The following is a 17140-nucleotide window of genomic DNA, read 5'->3' on the forward strand; positions in this document are numbered from 1 at the left end:
CGAGGTGGGTGGATCACAAGGTCAAGAGATAGAGACCATCCTGGTCAACATGGTGAAACCCCGTCTCGACTAAAAATACAAAAATTAGCTGGGGATGGTGGCGCGTGCCTGTAGTCCCAGCTATTTGGGAGGCTGAAGCAGGAGAATTGCTTGAACCCAGCAGGCAGAGGTTGCGGTGAGCCGAGATCGTGCCATTGCACTCCAGTCTGGGTAACAAGAGTGAAACTCCGTCTCAAAAAAAAAAAAAAAAAAAAAAAGTGGTAAAGAGCTAATTTTAGAAATTGTTTATTTTTAATAGAGATGAGATCTTGTGTTGCTCAGGCTGGATTCAAACTTCTAGGCTCAAGTGGTCCTCTTGCCTCAGCCTCTTGAGTAGCTGGGATTACAGGCATGAGCCACCACATCTGGCTAAACTTTCTTTTTTAGGTGGCATTGTTGTTCATAGAGACTGGTGAATCTGACATTTTGATGGGGGTGGAGGGTTGTCAAAACACAAGTAATGTTGATGGCTCATGTTGTAATCTCAGCACTTTTGGAGGCCAAGGCAGGCCGATTGCTTGAGGCCAGGAGTTTGAGACCGGCCTGGCCAAGATGGTGAAACCCTGTTTCTACTAAAAATAAAAACATTTTTTAAAAATTTAAAAATATGTATATATAAAAATTAGCTGGGCGGGATGGTGTGTGCTGGTTATCCCAGCTACTCTTGCGAGGCTGAGGCATGAGAATTGCTTGAACCCAGGAGGCAGAGGTTGCAGTGAGGTGAGATTTTGCCACTGTACTCCAGCCTGGGCAACAGAGTCTCAAAAAAACAAAACCAAAACCAAACCCCCGAGTAATGCTAAACTCTACTCCTAATTAATGTGAAAAATTAAGACAAAAGTAAAGAGTTTAACAGACTTTTTGGTGGAATCTGTTTTTAATGTTGCAAGGGTTAGCCTCAATTTATGAAACAGTCCTTAATCCTTGTGTTTTTTAGTCTTAATAACATAGTTGTTATCCTTCCAATTTAATTGATTTCACATCCAATAAATTCAAATGTATAGTTTGGTAGAAGGTAGAAGTGTAACATACCATGTGAGATGCATTTGGGGGCTCAAAATGATTGGTTCATTCTTCTAATAACAATCAGCCATGTCATAATGGTATGTTGATCTAGCAAACCCAAAAGCTGTGTGTGTGTATAAAAGTGTTCACATACAATTTAAATCCCTATTGCCCTCAGAATAATTTCTTTATCATATATATTCTCATACTGCCTGTTTATTCCTCTAGTGAAGAATCAGAAGAGAGAGATTTCAGTTGCATCAGATGTGTCCATTCATAAGTGAGAGAAAGAGGAGAAAAACAAAAAATCCCTAGCCAGAGAATTGAATTAGACCCCACATCAGTGTGAAGTCAGCCAGAGTAAACAGTTGGAAGAAACATGGAATCAAGCTCTTCAGTTTTGTGTTTATCTCATATCTGATGTCTTTAGCAGTTAACTCAGTCTTACCTAATTAGCTATAAAACTCTGTTAAAGTAGAACACAAGACAATTTGCAATTAAATGAAACATGAAAATTTAATAAACAAGTCTTTGATCTTGAGTTGCTCTTTTTTTTTTTTTTTTTTTTTTGAGATGGAGTCTTGCTCTGTTGCTAGGCTGGAGTGCAGTGGTACTCTCTCAGCTCACTGCAGTCTCCACCTTCTGGGTTCAAGTGATTCTCCTCCCTCAGCCACCCGAGTAGCTGGGATTACAGGTGCACCCCACCACATCCAGCTAAGTTGTTTTTTGTTTGTTTGTTTGTTTTGTATTTTTAGTAGCGATGGGGTTTCACCATGTTGGCTTTGCTCTCATGACCTCATGACCCACCCTGCCTCAGCCTCCCAAAGTGCTGGGATTACAGGCGTGAGCCACCGCACACGGCCTTGAGTTGCTTTTTTTAAAAGTTAATTCAGCCGGGTGCGGTGGCTCACGCCTGTAATCCCAGCACTTTGGGAGGCCAAGGCGGGTGGATCACAAGGTCAAGAGATCGAGACCATCCTGGTCAACATGGTGAAACCCCGTCTCTACTAAAAATACAAAACATTAGCTGGGCATGGTGGCGCATGCCTGTAATCCCAGCTACTCAGGAGGTTGAGGCAGGAGAATTGCCTGAACCTAGGAGGCGGAGGTTGCAGTGAGCCAAGATCACGCCATTGCACTCCAGCCTGGGTAATGAGTGAAACTCCGTCTCAAAAAAAAAAAACCAAAAAAAGTTAATTCAAAGGCACTCTGCTTAAAAAGCTTTTTGTTTTTTAGAGATCGGTGTCCAGCTCAGGCTAGAGTGCAGTGGTGCAGTTACAGCTCACTGCAGCCGTGAACTCCTGGGTACAAGGAATCCTCCCACTTCAGTTTCCTGAATAGTTAGGACTGCAGGTGCACACCACGCTTAGCTAGTTTTTAAAATTTTTTGTGGAAATGGGACTCACTTTGTTTGCCCAGGCTGGCCACAAACTCCTGGCCTCAAGCGACCCTTCATCTTCAGCGTCTCAAAGCATTAGGATTACAGACATGAGCTACCACACCGGTCCTTAAATTCTTTTGTTTCAAAAGCTTTCGCTTCAAAAGCTTTCTGTGGGATAGTATGGTGTGTTGCAAAGATAATTTTTTAAAAAATGAAACAGTTTTATAATAGTGTAGAATAGATATGTATGTCTTTTCACTTTATTTATTTCAGATGGAGTTTCACTCTTCTTGCCCAGGCTGGAGTGCAATGGCACGATCTTGGCTCACTGCAACCTCCGCCTCCTGGGTTCAAGTGATTCTCCTGCCTCAGTATCCTAAGTAGTTGGGATTTTAGACATGCGCCGCCATGCCCGTCTGATTTTATATTTTTAGTAGAGACGTGGTTTCACCATGTTGGTCAGGCTGGTCTTGAACTCCTGACCTCAGATGATCTGCTTGCCTTGGCCTCCCAAAGTGCTGGGATTACAGGCATGAGCCACCAGGCCTAGCTTGCTTTCTTTATATCAGGAACTACCAAGAACTCTTCTGTGCACTTGACTTACTTATTTAATCCTCAACGACAGTCTTGTGGAAAGTACTATTAATATCCTCATTCTACAGACAAGGAAATTGAGATTCAGAATAGGAAAGTCTGGGAAGATACCTCGGGTAACTAGGTGACAGGAGCATAACCTGAATGTTTTATAAAAGACACTTAACTGCCCATCTGCTTGCTTGATGTAATAGCTTGGTTAAGTATTAGTGTAAGTGTCTTTTTTGGGAATCGGGAGCTCAAGCCCTTGTATCTGTTGTGGCTTTATTAGCTTACTTTCTCCTCCCTTTTTCTAACTCTTATTTTTCACCCTGTTTTTTAGGTTCCATACCCCATGAAGTGCCTCAGATATTAATTAATAGAGAACCTTTGCCTCATCTGCATTTTGATGTAGAGCTTCTTGGAGACTGTGATGTCATAATTAATGAATTGTGTCATAGATTAGGTGGTGAATATGCCAAACTTTGCTGTAATCCTGTAAAGCTTTCAGAAATTACTGAAAAACCTCCACGAACACAAAAAGAGTTGGCTTATTTGTCAGAGTTGCCACCCACACCTCTTCATATTTCAGAAGACTCAAGTTCACCAGAAAGAACTTCACCACCAGATTCTTCAGTGATTGTCACACTTTTAGACCAAGCAACTAAGAGTAATGTTGATGATTTAGACGTGTCTGAATCAAAAGGTTGTATGGAAGAAAAACCACAAGAAGTACAGACTTCCAGGAATGTTGAAAGTATTTCTGAACAGGTGGAAAATCCGGATTTGAAGAATGTTGGTTCCAGTACTGGGGAGAAAAATGAAAGAACTTCAGTGGCTGGAACAGTGAGAAAGTGCTGGCCTAGTAGAGTGGCAAAGGAGCAGATTAGTAAGCGGCTTGATGGTAAGAAGGCAATCAACCATTTTGAAAGTATACTTGTCATAACAATATTTGCAAAAAATTAGCTATTTCAGCAGGTTAATAGAGTAGCTTTAGTTGATTCTGTTTAGAGAAACTGTACAGTTCATAATCAAAGGTAAATCTGGTATCTTACATAATATGGAGAAGGAAGTGTTTGATAGTGCTCTGTATGTTGTGTTTCTCTAGAACATGGAAAGATAAAGAATGGGTTGGTATTGAGTGCTGTGCAGTTGTCTGGTGAGAGCTTTAGCTGGCAGAAATGATGACAGATTTGAGTGCATAGTGTGGATCAGCTGCTTTACATACGTTATGCGATTTTAATCTTCTGAGGCAGGAACTATTACTTTCCTCTGCAGGTGGGAAAACTGAGGACCATAGAGGTTAAATAACTTGTGCATGGCAACTACTAAAAAGTGGAAGAACCAGATTAAAATCCACTCTACTTATGCTTAGAGCCTGCCCTCTTAACTATTGTGCAGTGTTATCTCAAATCTAGAACACATCTTTGTTTTCTCTGAGGACTTAAACCATCTTTGATTCTTCTCCACTGAATATAGGAATAGTTTCTACCCTGTTTTGAACATGCATAGTCTTTATCAATGAGTGTTAATCGACATAGGTGAAATCACTTTCTATTCTTCGGAAGCTGATGTTTACAAGTAGTCTGTGGTGGAAATTCCTGACTTAGGGTTTTTTTTTTTTCTTTAACATTTGTAAACTTAACATTTCTTGACACTTACTGTTTAAAAAAAAAAAAACATACACACACTGTAACTTAGATGTCTAACAGTTTAATTTAACTTAGAATAACTTACTCCATTTACCATACTTGGTGGAAACTGACAAATTTTAGACAACTGTATTAAGTATTCCAGTTATTTGCTGTAAATAAGTTTAGTTCAGTTGAACCTTTGGCCTTTTCCATATTAGGCACTGTGTTAAGTTCTGGAGTCAGTGATTAATGTTGTGTATAATTATAAATGTGGGCGATAAATATTCATTAATACTTTGATATAGGTGTTGCTGAAGAACAAAGTACTTTATTATTATTTTGAAAATAACATCGCCCAAAAGGTAGAAGTAGGGATTTAAAAGGACAATACAAAAAGCATAGAGGGATATGCTTATGTTTGCAAATCGTGGCAGAAGGGGAAAAATTGCTACGACTTAAGTAATACACAGTCTCTACCATATACAAAGTCTACCTGTGCACTGAAGACTTGTATCAGGATCTCTTCGTTTTTTCTATTTTTTCCACTTTTTAAAACCAGCTTTATTGAGATATAATTTATATACCATACAATTTATCCACTGAAGGTGTATAATTCAGTGACTTTTAGTATATTCACAGAGTGGTGCGTCATAATCAATTGTAGAATATTTTCATTACCCCCAAGAGAAATTTCATTCCTCTTAGCTGCCATCTACAATTCCTCTCTTCTCTCCCACAGTCTCCCCTGCCTTAGGTAATCACTGATCCACTTCCTATTGCTATAGATTTGCCTATTCTGGACTTTTTATATAAATAGAATCATATTTTCATTTTCTTCACAAATTCCTATAACTTGAAAGGTAACACTTCACGTCTTTTTTTTTAATTGCATTTTAGGTTTTGGGGTACATGTGAAGAACATGCAAGATTGTTACATAGGCACACACATGGCAGTGTGATTTGCTGCCTTCCTCCCCATCACCTATATCTGGCATTTCTCCCCATGCTATCTCTCCCCAACTCCCCACCCTCTGCTGTCCCTACCCCATTTCCCCCCGTCAGACCCCAGTGTGTGATGCTGCCCTCCCTGTGTCCATGTGTTCTCATTGTTCAACACCCGCCTATGAGTGAGAACATATGGTGTTTGATTTTCTGTTCTTGTGTCAGTTTGCTGAGAATGATGGTTTCCAGGTTCATCCATGTCCCTACAAAGGACGTGAACTCATCATTTTTTATGGCTGCATAGTGTTCCATGGTGTATATGTGCAACATTTTCCCTGTCCAGTCTATCATCGATGGGCATTTGGATTGGTTCCAGGTCTTTGCTATTGTAAACAGTGCTGCAGTGAACATTCGTGTGCATGTGTCCTTATAGTAAAACAATTTACAATCCTTTGGATATATACCCAGTAATGGGATTGCTGGGTCAAATGGAATTTCTGTGTTTAGGTCCTTGAGGAATCGCCACACTGTCTTCCACAATGGTTGCACTCCCACCAACAGTGTAAAAATGTTCCTGTTTCTCCACATCCTCTCCAGCATCTGTTGTCTCCAGATTTTTTAATGATTGCCGTTCTAACTGGAGTGAGATGGTATCTCAATGTAGTTTTGATTTGCATTTCTCTAATCACCAGTGATGATGAGCACTTTTTCATGTGTTTGTTGGCCCTCATGTATGTGTTCTTTTGTAAAGTGTCTGTTCATATCCTTTGTCCACTTTTGAATGGGCTTGTTTGTTTTTATCTTGTAAATCAGTTTTAGTTCTTTGTAGACTCTGGATGTCAGCCCTTTGTCATACGGGTAGACTGCAAAAATTTTTTCCCATTCTGTTGGTTGTCAGTTCACTCTAATGACTGTTTCTTTTGCTGTGCAGAAGCTGTGGAGTTTGGTTAGGTCCCTTTTGTCTATTTTGGCTTTTGTTGCCAATGCTTTTGGTGTTTTGGTCATGAAGTCCTTGCCTACACCTATGTCCTGAATGGTTTTGCCTAGATTTTCTCCTAGGGTTTTTATGATGTTAGGTCTTATGTTAAGTCTTTAATCCATCTGGAGTTAATTTTAGTGTAAGGTGTCAGGAAGGGGTCCAGTTTCTGCTTTCTGCACATGGCTAGCCAGTTTTCCCAACACCATTTATTAAACAAGGAGTCCTTTCCCTATTGCTTGTTTCTGTCAAGTATGTCAAAGATCAGATGGTTGGAGATGTGTTGCCTCCAAGTCCTCTGTTGTGTTCCATTGGTCTATATCTCTGTTTCGGTACCAGTACCATGCTGTTTTGATTACTGTAGCCTTGTAGTATAGTTTGAAGTCCGGTAGTGTGATGCCTCCTGCTTTGTTCTTTTTGCTTAGAATAGACCTGGCTATGCGGGCTCTCTTTTGGTTCCATATGAAGTTTAAGGTGGTTTTTTCCAGTTCAGTGAAGAAGGTCATTGGTAGCTTGATGGGGATAGTGTTGAATCTGTAAATTACTTTGGGCAGTATGGCCATTTTCACAATATTGATTCTTCCTAACCATGAACATGGAATGTTTCTCCACCTGTTTGTGTCCTCTCTTACTTTGTTGAGCAGTGGTTTGTAGTTCTTGAAGAGAACTACATTATCCTTTACATTCCTTGTTAGTTGTATTCCTCGGTATTTTATTCTTTGTAGCAATTGTGAATGGCAGTTCGTTCTTGATTTGGCTCTCTTTAAGTCTGTTATTGGTGTATAGGAATGTGTGTGATTTTTGCACATTGATTTTGTATCCTGAGACTTTGCTGAAGTTGCTTATCAGTTTCAGGAGATTTTGGGCTGAGACAGTGGGGTCTTTTAGATACACGATCATGTCGTCTGCAAATAGAGACAATTTGACTTCCTCCTTTCCTATGTGAATACCCTTTATTTCTTTTTCTTGCCTGATTGTTCTGGCTAGAACTTCCAATACTATATTGAATAGGAGTGGTGAGAGAGGGCATCCTTGTCTAGTGCCAGATTTCAATGGGAATGCTTCCAGGTTTTGCCCAGTCAGTATGATATTGGCTGTCGGTTTGTCATAAATAGCTTTTATCATTTTGAGATACGTTCCGTCAATACCTAGTTTATTGAGGGTTTTTAGCATAAAGGGCTGTTGAATTTTGTCAAAGACTTTCCCTGCATCAATTGAGATAATCATGTGGTTTTTGTCTTTGGTTCTGTGGTTAATTATGTTTATAGACTTAGGTATGTTGAACCAGCCTTGCATCCCTGGGATGAAGCCTACTTGATCATGGTGGATAAGCTTTTTGATGTGCTGTTGCAATCGGCTTGCCAGTATTTTATTGAAGCTTTTTGCATCTATGTTCATCATGGATATTGGCCTGAAGTTTTCTTTTCTTGTTGAGTCTCTGCCTGGTTTTGGTATCAGGATGATGTTGGTCTCATAAAATGATTCGGAAAGGATTCCCTCTTTTTTGATTGTTTGAAATAGTTTCAGAAGGAATGGTACCAGCTCCTCTTTGTATGTCTGGTAGAATTCTGCTGTGAACCCATCTGGACTTGGGCTTTTTTTTGGGTGGTAGGCTCTTAATTGCTGCCTCAACTTCAGACCTTGTTACTGGTCTAATCAGGGTTTTGGCTTCTCCCTGGTTTAGGCGTGGGAGGATGCAAGTGTCCAGGAATTTATCCATTTCTTCCAGGTTTACTAGTTTATGTACCTAGAGTTGGTCGTAATAATCTCTAATGATGGTTTGTATTTCTGTGGAATCTAATGATATCCCCTTTATTGCTTTTTTATTGCATCTATTTGATTATTCTATTTTATTAATCTGGCTAGTGGTCTATTTTGATCTTTTCAAAAAACCAGCTCCTGCATTTATTGATTTTTTTGAAGGGTTTTTTGTGTGTCTGTCTCTTCAGTTCTGCTTTGATCTTAGTTATTTCTTGTCTTCTGCTAGGTTTTGAGTTTTTTTTGATCTTGCTCCTCTAGCTCTTTAAATTTCGACAATAGGGTGTCATTTTAGATCTCGCTTCTCATGTGGGTATTTATTGCTATGTATTTTCCCCTCAAGACTGCTTTAAATGTATCGTAGAGATTCTGGTATGTTGTGCTTCGTTCTCATTAATTTCGAAGAACATCTTTATTTCTGCCTTCATTTCATTGTTTATCCAGTCAACATTCAAGAGCCAGTTCTTCAGTTTCCCTGAAGCTGTGCAGTTCTGAATTAGTTTCTGAATTCTGAGTTCTAACTTGATTGTACTGTGGTTTGAGAGACTGTTAATGATTTCCGTTCTTTTGCATTTGCTGAGGAGTGATTTACTTCCAATTATGTGGTCAATTTTAGAGAGGTGTGATGTGGTGCTTAGAAGAATGTATATTCTGTGGATTTGGGGTGGAGAGTTCTGTAAATGTCTATTAGGTTTGCTTCATCCAGGTCTCAGTTCAAGTCCTGGATATCCTTGTTAATTTTCTGTCTTGTTGATCTGTCTAACACTGACAGTGGGGTGTTAAAGTCTCCTACTATTATTGTGTGGGAGTCTAAGTCTCTTTGTAAGTCATTAAGAACTTACCTTATGTATCTAGGTGCTCCTGTATTGGTTATGTATATATTTAAGATCGTTAGCTCTTCTTGTTGCATTGATCCTTTTACCATTATGTAATGTCCTTCTTTGTCAGTCTGATCTCTCCTTTATGAGGTGACTCTTTGGATATACAGAGGTCAGGGAGCTGCTTGAGGAGACAGTCTGTCCTTTATAGGAGCTCAAGTGCTGAGCTGTGAGCTCCATTGTTCATTCAGAGCTACTGGGCAGATACATTAAAGTCTGTTGCAGCAGAACTCATAAAACCCCCCCCCACCCTTTCTTTTCCCCAGGTGCTCTGTCCTGGGGAGTTAGGGCTTTATGAGTTTCTGTTGTGCTGCTGCCTTTTTTCAGGGCTGCCCTGCCCAGCGAGGAGGCAGCCTAGTCACTGTCTGCCTGCAGAGGCTTTGCTGAGCTGGTGTGGGCTCTGCTGTGGGCTCTGCCAAGCTGCTGTGTGAACTTCCCTGCTGTTCTTTTTATACGAGTATAGTTAGAACTGCCTGGGCAATGGCGGCCCACCTCTATAAGGGCGGACTCTCTTTGTAATGACGGGCTGCCACAGCAATGGCAAACTACCTCCATAGTGGTGGACTGCCTCAGTAATGGTGGACGCCCCTCCCCCACAGAGCTGGACCTTCCCAGGTTCAGCTGTGCTTGCTGTGAAACTGTCAGTCCAGAGCATTTCCTATTGCTGTTTTTTGTGGGGGAGGGACCAGCCAAGCCTGATCACCTGACTTCCTGCCTCAGAGCCCTTGAAGGGTCAACTCTGTCTCCCAGGTGTTCCAGTCGCCTGTTGAAAAGGCTCTGGGATCTGTGTGATTTCCCGTGTGGCGACCCACTGTGCCGGCTGTGCTGTGATTTGTGGCGCTTTTTTGCCTGGGAATCTCCTGGCCTGGCTCCCTGTTTCAGTCCTCTTTTTAAAAATCAGTTGAATGGGTGACTCTGTCTGCCACGAGCTCCAATCGCCAGCTAAAACGGTGCCTGGACCCGTGTATTTTGTATGGAGAACCGCTGTGCTGAGGCACCAGCAAAACAGCCACGCCAGCTAAACCAGCTGCGCTGTCAACCTGTGGGGCTCCTCTGCCTGGGAATCTCCTGGTCTGTGGGCAATAAAAATCCGTCTGGAAATGCGTTGTCCACTCACCCTCCGCGCTTTCACTGGGAGCTGCGATCCTGAGCTGCTCCTAATTAGCCATCTTGGATCCCTCCCAGGAACTTTTCTTGAATGTCATTCTGACAGATGTGTCAAACACACAAATCTCTTTGACCAGGAAACAAGAGTTAACCTGGAGCAGTCAATTTTATTTTATTTTTTTTTGAAATGGAGCCTTGCTTTTTTCTCAGGCTGGAGTGCAGTGGCGTGATCTCAGCTCACTGCAAACTCCCCATCCCTGGTTCAAGCAATTCTCTTGCCTCAGCCTTCTGAGTAGTTGGGATTATAGGCATGCACCACCACAAATGACAAATTTTTATATTTTTAGTAGAGACGGGGTTTCACCATCTTGGCCAGGCTGGTCTTGAACTGACCTTGTGATCCACCTGCCTGGCCTCCAGAGTGCTGGGATTACAGGAGAAAGCCACCGTGCTCAGCTTATGTTTTATTTTTAACAGTCTCTGTCGTCCAAAGCTCACCAAAGCCTTGATCTCCTTCTGGGATCAGACATCCTCCCGCCTCAGCCTCCCAAGTAGCTGGGATTATAGGCTGTACCACCATGCCTGGCTAATCATAAAATTTTTTGTAGAGATTGGGGTCTTGCTTTGTTACCCAGGCCAGTCTCAAACTTGTGGCCTTAAGTGGTCCTCCTGCCTCAGCCTTCAAAGCACTGGGATTACAGGTGTGGGCCACTGCATTGGCCTCTTTTATATTATACTGGTTTTTACACCAAATTAGGAGTCCTTAAAGGTACAGGAGTTTTAGAATTAGACCTGTGTTGTCTCAGTTTTATCTCAGCAGTTATTTTATATCATAGGTTCTTAAATATCTCAGAATTGTAAGAATTTAAATAGGATGTGTATGAAAAGTATAAAATTGTAGCTGTTAAAACCAAATGACCACTATAGGTTTCTCCGTTTTTTTTAGCCACAATTGTCACCTATTTCTGCTTCCATCTGTCAGGTCAAGGCTAAAAAGGAGGAAGTAAGAGCACAGATAAGGTAAACTTTTAACCTGTCTGGAGAGTTGCCAAGTAGAGGGCGAAAATACAGGTATTGAGCACTGGGGCTGTGAAATACATTATTCAGTTTTTTAGGGAACCTAGGTCAGAAGGAAATGATTTTTAGAAGCATGAGACAAAACTACAAAAAGAAAAGAGGACAACCATTTGCTGGGACCCCTTTAAAAAAAGATTGATTGGAGCTGGGCAATGTGGCATGCACATATTGTCCCAGATGCTAGGGAGGCTGAGGTGTGAGGATTGCTTGAACCCAGGAGTTTGAGTCCAGCTTGGGCAACAGAATGAGAACCTGTCTCTTTAAAAGAAGCAAACAAACCAGGTGCAGTCGCTCACGCTTGTAATCCTAGCACTTTGAGAAGTGAGGCTGAGGATTGCTTGAGCTCAGGAGTTGGAGACAAGCCTGAGCAACATGGTGAGACTCCTTGTTTACAAAAAATAACAAAAATTAGCCAGGTGGGGTGGCATGCACCTATAGTCCCAGCTGTTTGGGAGGCTGAGGTGGGAGGATTAGCTGAGCCTGGGGAGGCCACGGCTACACTGAGCCGAGATTGTGCCACTGCACTCCAGCCTAGGCCACGGGATGAGACCCTATGTCAAAAAAACAAAACTTAAAAAGAGTAGGTGTGATTCAAAGGAGATGGCCCAGTTAGAAGAACCAGGTGAGGTTATCTGCCAGTGAAATACAAGTACTTGACTCCTTTCTCTAACCACGTAATTAATACTGGTGCCTTATTTTTGTTACAGGGTCTTGCTGTATTGTCCAGGCTGGAGTGCAGTGGCATGAACTTGGCTTATTGCAGTCTTGACCTCCTGGGTTCAAACAGTCCTCCTGCCTTAGCCTCCCAAGTAGCTGTATCTGAGACCGCAGGCCCATGTCCTCATGCTCAGCTAATTTTTTTTTTAGTTTTTCTAGAGACAGGGTTTTACCACATTGCCCAGGCTGATGTCAAACTCCTGGGCTCAAGCGATCTGCCTGCCTTGGCCTCCTAAAGTGCTGGGATTATAGGTGTGAGCCACTGTGCCCTGCCTGCGGTATCATAGGAAACTGACGAGTACTACGTATCTCTTGTAATAGAGGGAAATAAGTAATTTCTGTTATTTATAATGGGACTGTGAAATTTTAGGGGTTCAGGTCAGAATTGTCACACTGGTTGTAGTTGTGATGAGAACTGGGTTATGATGCAGTATAAAAGTTTGAGAGCCACTTTGGAGAGAACTTGAGGTATGCTTCATATCTAGAGTGACATGCCACCTACCAGTGTGGTAACCAGGCTTTTGTGAATGAGTCTGGGATATGGTACAATAAATACTACATTTATTATGTGTGAAAAAATAAGTTAGGAGCATACTCCTGTGAATTCAAGGGTAGAAAACTTGTCCGTCATTAGTCTTTAGGGATCCTGCTCTTTCACTTAAAAAACCCCAAATGGCCAAGCTGGGATTCATTTGTGTGCTGTAGAAAGAACTTTATTGGTGTTCATGGATTCAAACATCTTAGAGGAGTTTTCAAAAGCATCTTTAGACTGTACGTGTATATACACACACATTGATTCAGTAGGTGGGTCATGGGGCCATGAATCTAAATTTAGATTCACAGGTGATAACTGTAGATTCACAGTTACTACGACTACTGTGAGTTTGTGGACATTATTGACTACATTTTAGGCTTATAATCAGAAAAAAGTTAAATGAGTTAATCAAGATGCTTTAAAACCCTGTGTACTTTAGAGAAGTTACATTTAATGAACACAAATAGGGGATCTAATGTAGGCTAGGGCATACACTTCATTTTCATCAAATATTTTGAAAAGAATTGGTGAAATAACATTTATTAAATGTGGTTCTCTACATTTTTCACACTTAACCTCCCTCATAGGGTTGTAACATGTATCTCATTTTCTGGATGAGGAAATTGAGGCACAGAGGTACATTTACAAATTTACAAAGATATAAATGGCGGAACTAAGATTTGAACCCAGGACGAAGTCTACTGCTTGTTTTTATTTAATTAATTTTTAAGAGACAGGGCCTCTCACTATGTTGCCTAGGCTGGCCCTTGAACTCCTAGGCTCAAGCAGTCCACCCACCTCAGCCTCCTGGGTAGTTGAGACTGCAGACACACTATGGCCTCCCAGTTGTTTTTAAACACTAATAGTAGTCTTTCACAAGGACACTTATAAAAGGCAGAGCTGGACCCCACAATTCATTTGCCTGCTCCGACTAAGTCTTAGAAAACTAAAAGTAACATTTTTATTGCTATATTTCAGGTAATCAGTATCTTTTTTTGCCACCAAATCGTTACATTTTCCATGGCGCTGAGGTATATTCAGACTCTGAAGATGACGTCTTATCCTCTAGTTCTTGTGGCAGTAACAGTGATAGTGGGACATGCCAGAGTCCAAGTTTAGAAGAACCCATGGAGGATGAAAGTGAAATTGAAGAATTCTACAATGGCTTAGAAGATGAGCCTGATGTTCCAGAGAGAGCTGGAGAAGCTGGATTTGGGACTGATGGAGATGATCAAGAGGCAATTAATGAAGCTGTATCTATGAAACAGGAAGTAACAGACATGAACTATCCATCAAACAAATCATAGTGTAATAATTGTGCAGGTACAGGAATTGTTCCACCGGCATTAGGAACTTTAGCATGTCAAAATGAATGTTTACTTGTGAACTCAATAGAACAAGGAAACCAGAAGGTGTAATATTTATAGATTGATAAAATAGATTGTTTTTCATGGATAATTTTTAACTTCATTATTTCTGTACTTGTACAAACTCAACACTAACTTTTTTTTTTTTTTAAAGAAAGGTACTAAGTATCTTTAATCAGCTATTGGTCAAGATTAACTTTCTTTTAAAGGTTCATTTGTATGATAAATTCATATGTATATGTAATTTTTTTGTTTTTGCCTAGTGAGTTTCAACATTTTTAAAGTTTTCAAAAAGCCATCAGAATGTTAAATTAATGTAAAGGGAACAGCTTATCTAGACCAAAGAATGGTATTTCCACTTTTCTTTGTAACATTGAATGGTTTGAAGTACTCAAAATCTGTTACGCTAAACTTTTGATTCTTTAACACAATTATTTATTTTTAAACACTGGCATTTTCCAAAACTTGTGGCAGCTAACTTTTTAAAATCTCAAGTGACATGCGAGTAGAAGGAAGTCAGCAATATGTAGGCAAGCACTCGGTTGTCTTTACTTTTAAAAGTAATACTTGGTGCTAAGAATTTCAGGATTATTGTATTTATTGTTCAAATGAAGATGGCTTTTGTACTTCCTGTGGTCATGTAGTAATGTCTATATTGGCTCATAGAACTAACCTGAAAAACAAATAATGCTTTGGAAATGTTTCAGTTGCTTTAGAAACAATAGTGCCTGCCTGGATCCCCTTAGTTTTGAAATATTTGCCATTGTTGTTTAAATACCTATCACTGTGGTAGAGCTTGCATTGATCTTTTCCACAAGTATTAAACTGCCAAAATGTGAATATGCAAAGCCTTTCTGAATCTATAATAATGGTACTTCTAGTGGGGAGAGTGTAATATTTTGGACTGCTGTTTTCCATTAATGAGGAGAGCAACAGGCCCCTGATTACAGTTCCAAAGTAATAAGATGTTAATTATAACTCAGCCAGAAAGTACATGTCTCCCGTTGGGAGGATTTGGTGTTTAATACCAAACTGCTAGCCTAGTATTATGGAGATGAACATGATGTAATAGCAGAATAGTTAATGAATGAAACTAGTTCTTATAATTTATCTTTATTTAAAAGCTTAGCCTGCCTTAAAACTAGAGATCAACTTTCTCAGCTGCAAAAGCTTCTAGTAAGTTCATACTTTATGAAATTGCACAGTAACCATTTATTTTTCAGACCATTTTTGAACATTATTCCTAAATAAAGTATTCCTATGTTGCTTTAGTATTTATTACAATAAAAAGGCTTTGAAATATAGCTGTTCTTTATGCATAAAATACCCAGCTAAGACCATTATTGCCAGAGGGAAAAAAAATCGTATTGAATGGCCGTTTCCCTACCTAAAAGATGTCTCAATCTGAATTTATTTGGCTACACTAAAGAATGCAGTATATTTAGTTTTCCATTTGCATGGTGTGTTTGTGCTATAGATAATATTTTAAATTGAAAAGTTTGTTTTAAATTATTTTTACAGTGAAGACTGTTTTCAGCTCTTTTTATATTGTACATAGTCTTTTATGTAATCTCCTGGCATATGTTTTGTAGACTGTTTAATGACTGGATATCTTCCTTCAACTTTTGAAATACAAAACCAGTGTTTTTTACTTGTACACTGTTTTAAAGTCTATTAAAATTGTCATTTGACTTTTTTCTGTTAACTTACATCGTTTAAGGTATATAATTTTTAAATCTTGCAGAATTTGTACAGCTTTGAATGCTACAGTATTAGATGCTTTATTTCTCATACTATGTTTTATCATTCAGTTTACTACATTAGTCTCACCAGACCAGTACTTGGAAACACTGATGGTGTTGAACCTAGATGATGCATCACCATCAAGCATTTCAAAACCATTTCAGCCAGTATAGGCTAGAGGCCTTAGCAAGTAAAACATGGGGAAAAGGCAAAGCAGCGCTTTAAGAAGGACGTGATAACGTCCCATGACAAAGGACCAGGAGTTTGAGATTCGAGAGAGAGTAGGAAGTGGTGGATGGTGAATTCAAGAATCCCATGTGATGCAAAGCCTGGATTAACTGAAATATGTTCTTGTATGCTAGGTTTTTCAAGTCCGAAAACTGCAGACCACATTTGGTATCAACTTTGAGGCTGACCTGAGAACCTACTTAAGCCATTAAAGGTTTTGAGGGAGAAAGTACTAATGAAGAGGCCAGCAACATGCCCCTTAAAATGTTATGTGTAACGAGGTATGTGTAATAAAGCTGGGCATGATGGGTCACGCCTGTAATCCCAGCACTTTGGGATGCCTAGGCAGTGGATCACCTGAGGTTAGGAGTTCGAGACCAGCCTGGCCAACATGGTGAAATCCCACCTCTACTAAAATACAAAAACTAGCTGGGTATGTTGGCAGGCGCCTGTAGTCCCAGCTACCTGGGAGGCTGAGGCTAGAGAATCGCTTGAACCCAGACGGGGAGGTTGCAGTCAGCCAAGATCGCACCACTGCACTCCAGCCTGGTGATAGAGCAAGACTCAGTCTCAAGAAACAAAAGTATATGTAATGAATAAAGCTTTAGCAATTTCCTGTTCACAGTTCTGCCTCCCTCCTCAGCAGACTTTCTATATATACCCTGCCCTGTGTATTGTTAGCACTAGAGAACCTGTAAAATCCCATCCTCAAAATACTACAAAATTAAGGAACATCATTCTATATATGCACAAATTGAAGTCAGGCAGTTGATAACTTTTAAAACATACATAGTCAAGTGGTTAAAAGGTAACTTGGCAAGACTTGATTTAACTCAAGCCCTGTACATAATACTACTGAACTACTTTGGCTAATGCAGCATATATGCTACATTTCATTGATTGTAATACCCTAGTTAATGCCACATGATGTTTTAGTTACCATTTTTTAATAGTGGTACATAAAATGATTGGACCTTCAATGGTGTTTTACATAATCTCCAACTAAGCTTTATTTGAAACACGTCTCAACTCCTGACCTATAATTTAGAAAGGGGTGCCGGGGGAGTATGTATGTGTATGTATGACAAAACCTCTCCCCCCAAAGATCTAAAGCCATTCTGTGCCTTAAGTTCAAACTAGGATACTAATAGAAGTACAGAAATGTGGCCTAATGCCCTCC

The 17140-nt window shown here is 40.2% G+C and overlaps 1 protein-coding gene across 2 annotated transcripts in view; it reads left to right on the forward strand.

Annotated features, from left to right (window-relative positions):
• The window catches only part of SIRT1 (sirtuin 1), a 45158-nt gene extending 29460 nt beyond the window's left edge, over positions 1-15698 (forward strand). For both annotated transcript variants that reach the window (XM_039478420.2, XM_003928682.4), the window contains 2 exons: positions 3342-3902; positions 13601-15698. In XM_039478420.2, coding sequence (XP_039334354.2) covers positions 3342-3902; positions 13601-13929 — 890 coding nt within the window. In that variant the 3' untranslated portion in view covers positions 13930-15698. The remainder of the gene's footprint in view (positions 1-3341; positions 3903-13600) is intronic.
• Positions 15699-17140: the final 1442 nt, after the last annotated feature.

This window comes from Saimiri boliviensis, chromosome 12 (assembly GCF_048565385.1).
Source record: "Saimiri boliviensis isolate mSaiBol1 chromosome 12, mSaiBol1.pri, whole genome shotgun sequence".
NCBI lineage: Eukaryota > Metazoa > Chordata > Mammalia > Primates > Cebidae > Saimiri > Saimiri boliviensis.